Source organism: Borostomias antarcticus (genome assembly GCF_949987555.1).
Source record: "Borostomias antarcticus genome assembly, chromosome: 18".
Lineage (NCBI taxonomy): Eukaryota > Metazoa > Chordata > Actinopteri > Stomiiformes > Stomiidae > Borostomias > Borostomias antarcticus.
Window position 1 is genome coordinate 8,975,802 of NC_140251.1, and position 15,852 is coordinate 8,991,653.

General features: G+C 42.5%; 2 protein-coding genes across 2 annotated transcripts; both read left to right on the forward strand.

Annotated features, from left to right (window-relative positions):
* The first annotated feature begins 6,415 nt into the window (after positions 1–6,415).
* LOC311321302 (immunoglobulin superfamily containing leucine-rich repeat protein 2-like) lies at positions 6,416–9,176 on the forward strand. The gene is made up of 2 exons (XM_084453252.1): positions 6,416–6,515; positions 7,692–9,176. Exon 2 carries the CDS (start codon positions 7,701–7,703, stop codon positions 8,799–8,801), a length of 1,101 nt encoding a protein of 366 aa, XP_084309378.1. The 5' UTR covers positions 6,416–6,515; positions 7,692–7,700; the 3' UTR covers positions 8,802–9,176.
* A 2,955-nt stretch (positions 9,177–12,131) lies between these two features.
* On the forward strand, positions 12,132–14,868 carry LOC311321201 (immunoglobulin superfamily containing leucine-rich repeat protein 2-like). Its single transcript, XM_084453143.1, has 2 exons — positions 12,132–12,248; positions 13,400–14,868. Exon 2 carries the CDS (start codon positions 13,409–13,411, stop codon positions 14,453–14,455), a length of 1,047 nt encoding a protein of 348 aa, XP_084309269.1. The 5' UTR covers positions 12,132–12,248; positions 13,400–13,408; the 3' UTR covers positions 14,456–14,868.
* Positions 14,869–15,852: the final 984 nt, after the last annotated feature.

Consider the following 15,852-nt stretch of genomic DNA (forward strand, 5'->3'; position numbering starts at 1 on the left):
CACTATCTCCTGGGAATACTTTCATGTGGGTTAGATGTGGAGAATGACAGATTTGGATTGTGTTCTAGAAAAAATAGAAACAAGTAGAAAAAAAAGTATGTTTTAAGTCAAGAAGTTTGAAGTTAAGAGATTTTGTTTGTATGCTACTGAATCCTCTCACTGATGGAATGTGCTTTGTTTTACTGCTTACAGAGATTCAACCTCAGGGTCTGTGGACCTGGTATACAGGTATCTGTAAGGAGCTTAATCAGAAGGCTAGAAACAGGTTAGCAATAGTATTTATAGTATAGTCATTTACTTTTGGTACTAGTTTGAGTTGTTAGTCCTCATAGTTTTTCAGGATTATGTACTTTTCTACCCAGAAAATTAATTTTAATGGATCCAGTGGGCTCTTGCACTTAATGGAACAGTTAATCTATTTTTCCTAAACTGTATATTTTCTTAAACTGTATGTATGTATTTATGGACACATTAGTATTTATACACAAATACACAAAGCAGAACAAATATAGAGGGTGGTGTGTAAGAAATTAATAACCCAAGCCTGAATTCACTGAAGAATAATAAATAAGGAGAACTTGTGCAGAACATCAATATTTCCAGTATTATAGAGAGAAAGAGTTCAGTGATACCAAAGTTTCTCTCTCACCAGGGCAGTCAGATACACTGTATATTCAATTAGACAAAGTCAGAAACGTTGGTTTATGATTGGAGCAAAAGGAATCGGCAAACAGGATATGATCTTGTCTTGTTTTGGTTCTTCCAGAATGAGTCCTTCATACAGCCTCAGCACCTTGTCAAGGGCATGAGAGAGACAGTAGCAGGAACACAGACATAACTGTCCCTGACTGCAATACAACCATAGGCAAAAGCAAAGCAAAAGCAAGCATACGCAATATGTATTCTTTAATGAACTAAGCAATAGCAACTGGAGGGTTTGGGCATGTCTGTTGCAAGTCTGTTTATTCTGTTGTTGGTTTTATTCTGATTGACTGTGGTGTAAAGTCTTGTGGTTAATGCTGGTACATTTTAACAGTTTATTTAACAAAAAAGCATATCACTGAAGAGGCACCACAATGGTATACATGGAGAACAAATGACAATAGACACCAAAAGGACTGTATCAGCATTCAAATTACTAAAGGGCTGAGTACACACACATGGCAGACAACAGAAAATATGTAGGGTGAACTATTGTTAAAATTAACTGCTGAGATTTTGAACTGCAGAGTTAACAACATATGTCTACTTCTGCATGTTGGAATGGCTTTCAGGACAAGCTGAATCCCTGTATTCCTTTTTTCTTATGGAGTGTGGTGTCCAAACACCTGTCTATTTTAGCCCGCTTGTCATATACATCCTTTCTTGTTTGTTTGTTAGTTTTTGTTTTCTCTTTTCTAATGTTTTTGCTCTATATGTTTTCTTTGTTTTATAGAGGTGTTTGTTCTATGCTCTATTGGTCCTTTAATTGTTCGGTGAGTCAGTTGTTACATTAAAACACTGATAAATAAACCATCTAGGACTACATTGTTTTGGTAAGACTGGTAAGTAATGAAACTCTTTTGAGAACCCATCTAGTAATTGGATAGTATATCACTGTAATATTAACTATACTCTGACTATACTGTGATATTAATTCATGTTTGAGTATAATGATGATGGAAACCAGAGGAGGCTCACACTGACTAACAACATCACACGTCAAAGAAAAACAGAGACCTTGTCAAGCTTCTGAGCATCATACTGTACAGTATGTCAAACATTATCAGCAGTTTAATCCTTAAATGGACTTTTGCAAAATGGTGACTGGTCTTGCTTTTTGTATTTTTAGACAGTTAATTTCTTATCATAAAAAGCATGTAGGTATATAGGCCATTCACTGTATGATCCGACACGTTAAAGGCAATCCTTCCCAACGTTACCATTACATGTCCGTTAGAGTCTTGTGCTCCAACAACTAGATTGATATTATTTTGTTTTAAATGCATAGAAAGATAAGATAATAGTGTTTGTGAAAACAGCAAATAAATAAAGTTGATATCTATCAACTGTATCTAAAGCTTACTGGAGTCCTAACGAAGAGCCAGCACTTTGGATAAAAGCGCTATATACAGTAAGTGCATTCCATTTACCATTTACCATATATTTATTTACATCTACTGTACTGTCTGGTATTTTGTTACTTCTTTCTTGTCTGTCTGGGTTCCATTCTGTCCTTATGTACTTTACTGTACATCTGGAGTCAACATTTTGTGTGTTTACTCAAATAAAGAAGAAGAGTGGATGCCCTGTTTGTGTTCATTACTGTGGGGGAGAATGGAGAGGGTACTGACATAGTAGATAGACTTTACCTGTCTGTTACACACCCCTCAGCAGGCCCAGACAGTCTGGGATGCAGGTGGCTTTCCTACGCGTGCTCTGCCTCAGGATTAATGAAGATCATGGTCTCAGCCTTAATCCGGGGCTGAAGCCACTAATTACTGTGCACGCCTGCTTGGCCTGATTACATGGTGAGCAGCAGTAATAGTTTTCAGCTGGTAGGGTGGTGGAAAAAAATGTTGGTCGTGTTTTTGCTGCCACTCCCTGTCAGCTTTGGAAATACTGTGTATAGTCATTGGGTAATGGAGAAGCAGCCTATCCCTGTTTAAAACGGAAAACATCACCAGTGGAGAGATGAAGTTTTTCCTCAGCCGTCACAGTTTCACTGTTTGAGCACCGCCACACATTCCCTTACCATCAACACCACGTCTACAGCACGAGTCAGTAACACAACAGCACCACATATGAAAGACCTGACTCTGTACCACAACACTGAATCAGCTTAGAGCGTAACAGGAGGCTGCTGGAACCAACCTGAGCTTCTTATTTTGTCCTGGCCTCTGACTGGACAAAACAGCAGCAGCCATGAATAGTGCCTCAGACCGTAAACACCATTAAAGCTGCATGAGATAACTTGGCACTTTGGTGGCCCATCAGTGCCCTTAATCCACTGGGATAAAGGTAAGAGGAATTATGTGAAATTGCTGTTCATCAGCTATAGTTCAACCATCCAACACCGAGGCAAGGCACGTTTATTTGTATAGCACATTTCAGCAACAAGGCAATTCAAAGTGCTTTACATGAGACATTAAAAGCATCAAGACAAAGTAGCAAGACATAAAAGGTCATAAAAAACTAAATGCAAAAAAAGGACATTTAAAACAAAATACAGGAATAAAAGTTACAGTGCAGTGTATGAATAAATAATTACCACCATAAACCCCCCATTACATTACATTACATTACAGTCATTAAGTTGACACTTTTATCCAAAGCGACTTACAATAATTGCATTTAACGTACAGTAGGAAAAGCCAATGTACTACTGTACTACTTGCCAGAGCTCTCAGAACTGCATCTCCTTTTGAAAACAAGTGACTAAGAGCATAATCTAGTGCTGAGGTCAAAGTGCAAGAATAGCAATCTAAAATACAATAGGTGCTTAAGAGGGAGGATTGTGGTAGTACTCCTTGAAAAGATGAGTTTTGAGCCTGCGGCGAAAGACTTTGCTGTCCTGACGTCAGTGGGCAGTTTGTTCCACCACTGCGGGGCCAGGGCAGAGAAGAGCCGTGACCGTGTCGATCGACCGCAGGGGCCTCGGAGTGACCAGTCGCCCCGAGGTAGCAGAGCGTAGCGGTTGGGAGCATGGCCTGGTGGTAGGAGGGGGCTTTTCCTTTCATTGCCCTGTAGGCTAGTACTAGACTTTTGAACTGGATGCGAGCTGCTACAGGGAGCCAGTGTAGGGAACGGAGAAGGGAGGTTGTGTGGAAGAACTTGGGGTGGTTGAACACCAGGCGAGCAGCAGCTTTCTGGACAAGTTCCAGAGGTTTAATGGCTGACACCGGGGCCCCAGCAAGGAGGGAGTTGCAGTAGTCCAGGCGGGAGATGACCAGGGCCTGGATGAGCACCTGCGCCGTTTCATCAGTGAGGAAAGGGCTATGTTGTAGAGCATGAATCTGCAGGAGCATGTAATGGATGTGATATGTGCGGAGAACGACAGTTAGTCATCCAGGGTCACACTCAGATTCCTTGCAGTCCGAGTCGGCGTCACCACTGTGTCCTCAATGGTGATGGCCAGGTCCCGGTGTGGGCAGCCCTTCCCCAGGAGGAACAGCAGCTCAGTCTTGTCCAGGTTGAGCTTGAGGTGATGTGTTGTCATCCACTCCGAGATGTCAGCCAAGCACACAGCTAGGTGTGTCTCCACTTGTGTGTCGGAAGGAGAAAATGACAGGACCAGTTGGGTGTCATCGGCATAGCAGTGATAGGAGAAGCCATGCGAGCGAATGACAGGGCCCAGAGATGTAGTGTAGAGGGAAAAAAGGAGAGGAACCAGGACAGACCCTTGTGGAATGCCCGTAGTCAGACTACACGGTTCCGACATCGACCCTGTCCATGTCACCATCAGGTAGAATGCAAACAGGGAACGTGCAGAGCCAGCGACGCCTTTCACCTCAACAGTGGGGAGGAGTGCCCACTGAATTTAGTTCGCCTACATCAAACTGAAAGGTGGGGCTCGCCATTTTAAATTTTCCAGGGGGCGCTCTTGAGCCGTTTTGCCACGTCCATTTCCGTCACCCATGAAATATCAAATTTGTCACCGGGACTGACGTATCTGCAAAGTTTCATGCGTTTTCATGGATGTTTAGGCCGCCAAAAAGGCATTTGTTTGGGGAGAAGAAGAAGAAGAAGAAGAAGAAGAAGGTAGGAGACTAATCCTTAGTCCTTAGTCACGGCAGAGGCTATTCCACATTAGACATCTGAGGAAAGATATTTCAGAGTTTCTACACAATTGAGCATGTAACTTCCCCATTGTTTGTCACGGCCATTATGAGCTGGTTGTGATACATACTGTAGTGAGTATTGGGACACACCAAGTTTGGTGGAGGAAGGATAATGGGCTGGAGTTGTTTTTCTGGGGTTGGCCTAGGCCCCTTAGTTCCAGTGAAGTGAAAGGCCCAATTATTTTGTCCATAGTGTACGTTGTTATGCAGATATGCGCTGCTGTTACTATTTTGAGTTCCTTCCTTCCCCTTTGTTTGTCACGGCTATTATGAGCCGGTTGTGACACATACTGTAGGCAGTAGGCAAAAAGGCAATTGTTTTTGTCATCAAATCAGAATTACTTACTTACGCACACACACACCTAATCTAATCTAATCTAATCTATAATCCACATGATCCGTTCCAGGGCTGTTTGGTTGTTTCAACAGTAGGTGTCACCCTCTCCCAGAGCATAAGGCCTAGAAGCTGGAAACAGAGAGAGAGAGAGAGAGAGAGAGAGAGAGAGAAAGAGAGAGAGAGGAGCAGAGAGAGAGAGAAAGGAGAGAGAGAGGAGCAGAGAGAGAGAGAGAGAGGGGGAGAGAGAGGAGAGAGAGAGGAGAGAGAGGAGCAGAGAGAGAGGAGAGAGAGAGAGAGAGAGAGAGAGAGAGAGAGAGATTCACAACGAATAGGCCGGGTAACAGAATCATTACCTGCTGAATGTGCCAGAGGGGGGCAGTATTTGAGAAGGAAAATATTCATCAGAGAATCTTATCTGGAGCCCAACATGGGCAGAAACCGATCGGCCGCCGCCGGAATAGGCAATTTGAGAAAAACTGTTATAATACAATTGTAATTGGACATTTCAAATGTTTCATTTCTAGACATGCAATGCCAGGCCACACATTTTTAAAAATGCAATCCTCAACCACCTGGTCAAACAAAACTAAATATGTCCTAATCAAAATAGGATCGACCATATGCAGTTAAATCACATCTGCATTTTGACATCAGCGCAACACAATGATACATCTCGACATAAATAACTTTATGTCGAGTTCACATCATTCTTTTTTTGGTGAAAGACGAAGTAGCCTACATCACCATGCAATCAAAGACCAAGGTCAAATCAGCACTTGTAAAAAGTGTAATTTGCTTGAACCTGCATACCTCCTACATCAGTAATTCGGTATAGATCGTTAAATCCTTTTGTGCCGAATTGATGGAACCAGAAGATTAAAATATTGTATCTGTTTTATGCTTGACGCCAACTCTTCGCAAAAGGCGGGTTAACTGAATCAGGTCAAACATGCTGAGGTTGACAGAATAATGAATTAAACATTTGCGTGTAAATAATGAATTTTATTTGAGAACAGTAGCCTAGTCAAACCTCTGTATCTTTAATACGGGAAGTGAGATGGGAGAGGCCGCGCGTTCACAAACGCTCCTCTTGGTCCGCGAAGACGGGAACGCGCACCGGATCGTAGGTGCGTCTCAATCAGCCGCAGAGGAAAACAGCGCTCGGATTGCAGTGCATCAAACCGGGAGAAAAATGTTCCCCCCACCGCCCATCATCCACGATATCACCGTCTCTAAAAGTCATGTGAAAGGATCCGTATTCGAGGACGCTACTTTCGATTACTAATCATATTTAGTCAAAAGCTTATTCCCAAAGAGGGTTCGAATATCTGCAAGGGTTGGAAATTAATCTCTGAAAGGTAAGTTTTTAATGAAGCAAACGGCCATGTAGTTTTGACTTCCATACTGTTTTAATTGCAATTAAGTGAACATTGCATGGAGGATCTGATGTAACAATCCAAATTGATTATCCAAACTTTTAATATGGACATTTTTATGTCGAGATAATGTAGTCTATATGATTATAGGTCTACTACATTAAAACTGATTATATTTGGTTATGGACTTATTTACATGACAAGAAAATAGTGAGCTCGTGGTAAATCTGATGAAATCAGAACAATGGACAGAGAATCTCCTGCGCTCATGAGCGCGCTTTGGCGCAAAAGGCGCATGAGCGCACGAGATTCCCTGTTCTCTGCACAACCTCTAAAATGTCCTCTTGTGATCTGCTGTTATCATCGAGGCAAAGCTCTAAGAGTTATTGCTGAAGTTTTTCATATTGTAGATAATGTTTTGACTTGCTTAATAATTTACGTCCTGGGATAATTTCCCCCAAAAAGTAAAAGCGTGGTTACCATATTATCCTAATCACCAGTTAACTCATATCTACTAGTTCTATGCTATTTGATCTCACCTCATGGACTTGTGAAACGCATTTTTCTATTACGCGCCAGACTATTTACGCGCCAGAATGTAGATGCTTCGCCTGAGGCACGCGGCGTCTCAGGTTAAAAGCAACAGGGTGTCGCTCTATATAATTTCTTAGCGTTGAAAACGAGGTTTATGGTGGGATTTTTCATCATATGTGTAAAACCCTTATGATTTATTAAATGGCATGATGAATGTATTAAAGGCATTCATATATATTCCATAAGATACTCTTCACTTTCCACTATTCAAGAGCACACTGCATGAAAAGTAGGCTACTTCAGTTTGACTATTAAAGTGTCAGCGTTAATATCTTGGCAGCTGATGTACTGAGCTGTATCCTGTTTTCGTACAGATGTGCATCCTGTTATGTAGACAGATTTGGTTCTCTGTGCGTCATACTATTGTATTAATTTGATGACCATTATTTTCAATGTTTAATAACATATTGGACCGGGAACCTGAGGGTGGGGTACTCGCTAACCTCTGGGGATTATCCTCTAGTCTCATGGGAATATAGCCAATCCTAAAATTACAATAAAACAAAATAGTGTTGGTTTAAAAGTTGAATAATAAATTAACATGCTGTTACTGGATCTTTTCAGGTGCTGAACATGGCCTCAAGGCTTTTGTGTCTCCTTGCGTTGTGGACTGTTGTGATTGGCGTGGTGCAGTGCTGCCCAGAGCTATGCAGCTGCCTGGATAAATACGCCCACCAGTTTGCAGACTGTGCTTACAAAGACCTGCAACTGGTGCCTGTGGGGCTGCCCTCCAATGTGACCACCCTCAGTCTCTCCGCCAACAAGATCACATTACTGAAATCTAAAAGCTTCATCAATGTCACTCAAGTAACCTCTCTCTGGCTGGCCCACAACGAGATAGTCACCATAGAGAGGGACACCTTGGCCCCACTGATCCAGCTGCGCAACCTCGATCTGAGCTACAACAAAATTGTCAATTTCCCATGGGAGGACCTTTCCAACCTCACAGCCCTGCAACTCCTGAAGATGAATAACAATGAGATGATCAACCTGCCCAAGGATGCCTTTGCCACTCTCAAAGATCTGAGGTCCCTGCGCATCAACAACAATAAGTTCACCACCATTGTGCAGGGCACTTTCACTGCGCTCACGTCTATGTCCCACCTTCAGATTTACAACAATCCATTCACCTGCTCCTGTAGCTTGGAATGGCTGAGGGATTGGATCACAGACACCAAAATTTCTGTCCCTGAAAAGGACTCGATTTTATGTGAGGCCCCCGATCAACTGAAAGGTGCACTGCTTACAAAGATGCCCAAACTGGACTGCAAGGCTCCCACTGTCTCTATATCTCCCCAGCCCAACATAGACAACACTGAGCTGTATGAGGGTGTCATGGTGACCTTGAATTGTGAAACTACGGGAAATCCAGAACCCAAGGTCAGCTGGGAGGTGAACGCTGGAAATCAAAAGTTTAATTTCAATTTGCCCTCCATTGTTGAGAAAAACGATTCACCCATCAATGATAAAACCACCAACAACCGATTCCTCTTCTTTCAAAATGGCACCCTGACCATCCCTCGCATCAGTAAGAAAGAGGAGGGGAACTACAGTTGCTCTGCTGTCAACGACGCAGGGAAAGCAGAGAGCACAGTTAAAGTGGTGGTGGCAGGTGCCCAGAAACACATCACTAACTCTGTCCTCCGTCACTGCAAGGAGGGCGGTCTCTGTTGAGTGGCCAGCATTGGACTGTTGGGGGTCTAGGGGTCTAGGAGGTTGTTCACACTTGTCACCAAACTCAATAACCTGGAAAAAAGCACACAAGGTGAAGATGCTGAGTGCTTTTACTGTTGTAAACTTTTTTCCATGAGTGGAGGGCAGTGGGTCTGTTGCGACAGGTGCATGAAGTGGGCACATGAAGATTGCAGTTGTGCCATGGCAGAGGAGGTCATCTGTGAACTTTATGTTTATGAGTAGATTGTGATTCAACATTTGTGACATTGGAATTGTAAACATGATGTGCACCATTTGCACTAAATGTGTTTTTATTCTTGTTGTTGTCGACTTATGACTTATAAAATGTTTTCAATTAAATGGTCTTTTTGTTATTTTCCACAGTTGTTTGCAACACTAAATTTGTTGTTCCTGGTGTTGTGGACTTGTTGAGTTATAAAATGTCTCATGAAATGGCTTTAAAATGAATTAATAAACATGTATTTTTATTATTTTCACTGTAGGCCAATTTATAATAATATTATTTGAATCTAGATGTATACGCGTGTCGGGTGACTCAATGCTGACACAGAGATGTGTTCAGGACAGAACCTTCATAAAGCGTGAGAAATATCGGACAAATTGGATAATGTATGGAGGATTTATGACGACTTCCTGTTTTATGGCGAAATGTCAAAATTTGGCGGGGCACCACGGCAAGGGTGTTTGGTGAAAACTAATTTTTTTTTAGTTAAAGTTAAAGTACGAGGCATGGAAATAGTAAAAACTAGGAAAAAATGGCACATTAAGAGCAAAATGGCTGACTTCCTGTTGGATGTTGGGTATAGCTCCAAGAGACATTTTAGTGTGTCTCGATGAACTAGCCTACATATGCCCACTGAATTTAGTTCGCCTACATCAAACTGAAAGGTGGGGCTCGCCATTTTAAATTTTCCAGGGGGCGCTCTTGAGCCGTTTTGCCACGCCCATTTCCGTCACCCATGAAATATCAAATTTGTCACCGGGACTGACGTATCTGCAAAGTTTCATGCGTTTTCATGGATGTTTAGGCCGCCAAAAAGGCATTTGTTTGGGGAGAAGAAGAAGAAGAAGAAGAAGGTAAGAGAATAATCCTTACAATTTCAAAAGGGCCTCGCACCATCAGTGCTCGGGCCCTAAATATTTATTTAATAAGACAAGGCGGGGCCTCTTTGGGTCCTTACTTACTTACTTACTTACTTACTTACTTACTTACTTACTTACTTACTTACTTACTTACTAACTAACTAACTAACTAGCTATGAGAAGAAGCAGGAGAGGATCGTCTACAACCCCCTAAACATCACTTAAGGACCTGACATGAACAACAAACAGACACTGTAGTGAGGAAGTCACGGCAGAGGTTATTCCACATTAGACATCTGAGGAAAGATATTTCAGAGTTTCTACACAATTGAGCATGTAACTTCCCCATTGTTTGTCACGGCCATTATGAGCTGGTTGTGATACATACTGTAGTGAGTATTGGGACACACCAAGTTTGGTGGAGGAAGGATAATGGGCTGGGGTTGTTTTTCTGGGGTTGGCCTAGGCCCCTTAGTTCCAGTGAAGTGAAAGGCCCAATTATTTTGTCCATAGTGTACGTTGTTATGCAGATATGCGCTGCTGTTACTATTTTGAGTTCCTTCCTTCCCCTTTGTTTGTCACGGCTATTATGAGCCGGTTGTGACACATACTGTAGGCAGTAGGCACAAAGGCAATTGTTTTTGTCATCAAATCAGAATGACTTACTTACGAACACACACACCTAATGTAATCTAATCTATAATCCACATGATCCGTCCCAGGGCTGTTTGGTTGTTTCAACAGTAGGTGTCAACCTCTCCCAGAGCATAAGGCCTAGAAGCTGGAAACAGAGAGAGAGAGAGAGAGAGAGAGAGGAGCAGAGAGAGAGAGAGAGAGAGAGAGAGAGGAGCAGAGAGAGAGAGATAAAGGAGAGAGAGGAGCAGAGAGAGAGAGAAAGGAGAGAGAGAGGAGCAGAGAGAGAGAGAGGGGGGGGAGAGAGAGGGGAGAGAGAGGAGAGAGAGAGGAGAGAGAGGAGAGAGAGGAGAGAGAGGAGCAGAGAGAGAGGAGAGAGAGAGAGAGAGAGAGAGAGAGAGAGAAAGGAGAGAGAGAGGAGCAGAGAGAGAGAGGGGGAGAGAGAGGGGAGAGAGAGGAGAGAGAGAGGAGAGAGAGGAGCAGAGAGAGAGGAGAGAGAAAGAGAGAGAGAGAGAGAGAAAGGAGAGAGAGGAGCATAGAGCGAGAGAGAGGGGGGAGAGAGAGGGGAGAGAGAGGAGAGAGAGAGGAGAGAGAGGAGCAGAGAGAGAGGAGAGAGAGAGAGAGAGAGAGAGAGAGAGAGAGAGAGAGAGAGAGAGAGAGAGAGATTCACAACGAATAGGCCGGGTAACAGAATCATTATCTGCTGAATGTGCCAGAGGGGGGCAGTATTTGAGAAGGAAAATATTCATCAGAGAATCTTATCTGGAGCCCAACATGGGCAGAAACCGATCGGCCGCCGCCGGAATAGGCAACTTGAGAAAAACTGTTATAATACAATTGTAATTGGACATTTCAAATGTTTCATTTCTAGACATGCAATGCCAGGCCACACATTTTTAAAAATGCAATCCTCAACCACCTGGTCAAACAAAACTAAAGATGTCCTAATCAAAATAGGATCGACCATATGCAGTTAAATCACATCTGCATTTTGACATCAGCGCAACACAATGATACATCTCGACATAAATAACTTTATGTCGAGTTCACATCATTCTTTTTTTGGTGAAAGACGAAGTAGCCTACATCACCATGCAATCAAAGACCAAGGTCAAATCAGCACTTGTAAAAAGTGTAATTTGCTTGAACCTGCATACCTCCTACATCAGTAATTAGGTAGCCTATAGATCGTTAAATCCTTTTGTGCCGAATTGATGGAACCAGAAGATTCAAATATTGTATCTGTTTTATGCTTGACGCCAACTCTTCGCAAAAGGCGGGTTAACTGAATCAGGTCAAACATGCTGAGGTTGACAGAATAATGAATTAAACATTTGCGTGTAAATAATGAATTTTATTTGAGAACAGTAGCCTAGTCAAACCTCTGTATCTTTAATACGGGAAGTGAGATGGGAGAGGCCGCGCGTTCACAAACGCTCCTCTTGGTCCGCGAAGACGGGAACGCGCACCGGATCGTAGGTGCGTCTCAATCAGCCGCAGAGGAAAACAGCGCTCGGATTGCAGTGCATCAAACCGGGAGAAAAATGTTCCCCCCACCGCCCATCATCCACGATATCACCGTCTCTAAAAGTCATGTGAAAGGATCCGTATTCGAGGACGCTACTTTCGATTACTAATCACATTTAGTCAAAAGCTTATTCCCAAAGAGGGTTCGAATATCTGCAAGGGTTGGAAATTAATCTCTGAAAGGTAAGTTTTTAATGAAGTAAACGGCCATGTAGTTTTGACTTCCATACTGTTTTAATTGCAATTAAGTGAACATTGCATGGAGGATCTGATGTAACAATCCAAATTGATTATCCAAACTTTTAATATGGACATTTTTATGTCGAGCTAATGTAGTCTATATGATTATAGGTCTACTACATTAAAACTGATTATATTTGGTTATGGACTTATTTACATGACAAGAAAATAGTGAGCTCGTGGTAAATCTGATGAAATCAGAACCATGGACAGAGAATCTCCTGCGCTCATGGGCGCGCTTTGGCGCAAAAGGCGCATGAGCGCACGAGATTCCCTGTTCTCTGCACAACCTCTAAAATGTCCTCTTGTGATCTGCTGTTATCATCGAGGCAAAGCTCTAAGAGTTATTGCTGAAGTTTTTCATATTGTAGATAATGTTTTGACTTGCTTAATAATTTACGTCCAGGGATAATTTCCCCAAAAAAGTAAAAGCGTGGTTACCATTTTATCCTAATCACCAGTAAACTCATATCTACTAGTTCTATGCTATTTGATCTCACCTCATGGACTTGTGAAACTTATTTTTATGACTATTTACGCGCCAGAATGTAGATGCTTCGCCTGAGGCACGCGGCGTCTCAGGTTAAAAGCAACAGGGTGTCGCTCTATATAATTTCTTAGCGTTGAAAACGAGGTTTATGGTGGGATTTTTCATCATATGTGTAAAACCCTTATGATTTATTAAATGGCATGATGAATGTATTAAAGGCATTCATAGGATATTCCATAAGATACTCTTCACTTTCCACTATTCAAGAGCACACTGCATGAAAAGTAGGCTACTTCAGTTTGACTATTAAAGTGTCAGCGTTAATATCTTGGCAGCTGATGTACTGAGCTGTATCCTGTTTTCGTACAGATGTGCATCCTGTTATGTAGACAGATTTGGTTCTCTGTGCGTCATACTATTGTATTAATTTGATGACCATTATTTTCAATGTTTAATAACATATTGGACCGGGAACCTGGGGGTGGGGTAGGATTATCCTCTAGTCTCAGGGGAATATAGCCAATCCTAAAATTACAATAAAACAAAATAGTGTTGGTTTAAAAGTTGAATAATAAATTAACATGCTGTTACTGGATCTTTTCAGGTGCTGAACATGGCCTCAAGGCTTTTGTGTCTCCTTGCGTTGTGGACTGTTGTGATTGGCGTGGTGCAGTGCTGCCCAGAGCTATGCAGCTGCCTGGATAAATACGCCCACCAGTTTGCAGACTGTGCTTACAAAGACCTGCAACTGGTGCCTGTGGGGCTGCCCTCCAATGTGACCACCCTCAGTCTCTCCGCCAACAAGATCACATTACTGAAATCTAAAAGCTTCATCAATGTCACTCAAGTAACCTCTCTCTGGCTGGCCCACAACGAGATAGTCACCATAGAGAGGGACACCTTGGCCCCACTGATCCAGCTGCGCAACCTCGATCTGAGCTACAACAAAATTGTCAATTTCCCATGGGAGGACCTTTCCAACCTCACAGCCCTGCAACTCCTGAAGATGAATAACAATGAGATGATCAACCTGCCCAAGGATGCCTTTGCCACTCTCAAAGATCTGAGGTCCCTGCGCATCAACAACAATAAGTTCACCACCATTGTGCAGGGCACTTTCACTGCGCTCACGTCTATGTCCCACCTTCAGATTTACAACAATCCATTCACCTGCTCCTGTAGCTTGGAATGGCTGAGGGATTGGATCACAGACACCAAAATTTCTGTCCCTGAAAAGGACTCGATTTTATGTGAGGCCCCCGATCAACTGAAAGGTGCACTGCTTACAAAGATGCCCAAACTGGACTGCAAGGCTCCCACTGTCTCTATATCTCCCCAGCCCAACATAGACAACACTGAGCTGTATGAGGGTGTCATGGTGACCTTGAATTGTGAAACTACGGGAAATCCAGAACCCAAGGTCAGCTGGGAGGTGAACGCTGGAAATCAAAAGTTTAATTTCAATTTGCCCTCCATTGTTGAGAAAAACGATTCGCCCATCAATGATAAAACCACCAACAACCGATTCCTCTTCTTTCAAAATGGCACCCTGACCATCCCTCGCATCAGTAAGAAAGAGGAGGGGAACTACAGTTGCTCTGCTGTCAACGACGCAGGGAAAGCAGAGAGCACAGTTAAAGTGGTGGTGGCAGGTGCCTAGAAACACATCACTAACTCTGTCCTCCGTCACTGCAAGGAGGACGGTCTCTGTTGAGTGGCCAGCATTGGACTGTTGGGGGTCTAGGGGTCTAGGAGGTTGTTCACACTTGTCACCAAACTCAATGACCTGGAAAAAAGCACACAAGGTGAAGATGCTGAGTGCTTTTACTGTTGTAAACTTTTTTCCATGAGTGGAGGGTAGTGGGTCTGTTGCGACAGGTGCATGAAGTGGGCACATGAAGATTGCAGTTGTGCCACGGCAGAGGAGGTCATCTGTGAACTTTATGTTGATGAGTAGATTGTGATTCAACATTTGTGACATTGGAATTGTAAACATGATGTGCACCATTTGCACTAAATGTGTTGTTATTCTTGTTGTTGTCGACTTATGACTTATAAAATGTTTTCAATGAAATGGTCTTTTTGTTATTTTCCACAGTTGTTTGCAACACTAAATTTGTTGTTCCTGGTGTTGTGGACTTGTTGAGTTATAAAATGTCTCATGAAATGGCTTTAAAATGAATTAATAAACATGTCTTTTTATTATTTTCACTGTAGGCCAATTTATAATAATATTATTTGAATCTGGATGTATACGCATGTCGGGTGACTCAATGCTGACACAGAGATGTGTTCAGGACAGAACCTTCATGAAGCGTGAGAAATATCGGACAAATTGGATAATGTATGGAGGATTTATGACGACTTCCTGTTTTATGGCGAAATGTCAAAATTTGGCGGGGCACCACGGCAAGGGTGTTTGGTGAAAACTAATTTTTTTTTAGTTAAAGTTAAAGTATGAGGCATGGAAATAGTAAAAACTAGGAAAAAATGGCACATTAAGAGCAAAATGGCTGACTTCCTGTTGGATGTTGGGTATAGCTCCAAGAGACATTTTAGTGTGTCTCGATGAACTAGCTTCATATGCCCACTGAATTTAGTTCGCCTACATCAAACTGAAAGGTGGGGCTCGCCATTTTAAATTTTCCAGGGGGCGCTCTTGAGCCGTTTTGCCACGCCCATTTCCGTCACCCATGAAATATCAAATTTGTCACCGGGACTGACGTATCTGCAAAGTTTCATGCATTTTCATGGATGTTTAGGCCGCCAAAAAGGCATTTGTTTGGGGAGAAGAAGAAGAAGAAGAAGAAGAAGAAGAAGAAGAAGAAAAAGGTAGGAGAATACTCCTTACAATTTCAAAAGGGCCTCGCACCATCAGTGCTCGGGCCCTAAATATTTATTTAATAAGACAAGGCGGGGCCTCTTTGGGTCCTTACTTACTTACTTACTTACTTACTTACTTACTTACTTACTTACTTACTTACTTACTTACTTACTAACTAACTAACTAACTAGCTATGAGAAGAAGCAGGAGAGGATCGTCTACAACCCCCTAAA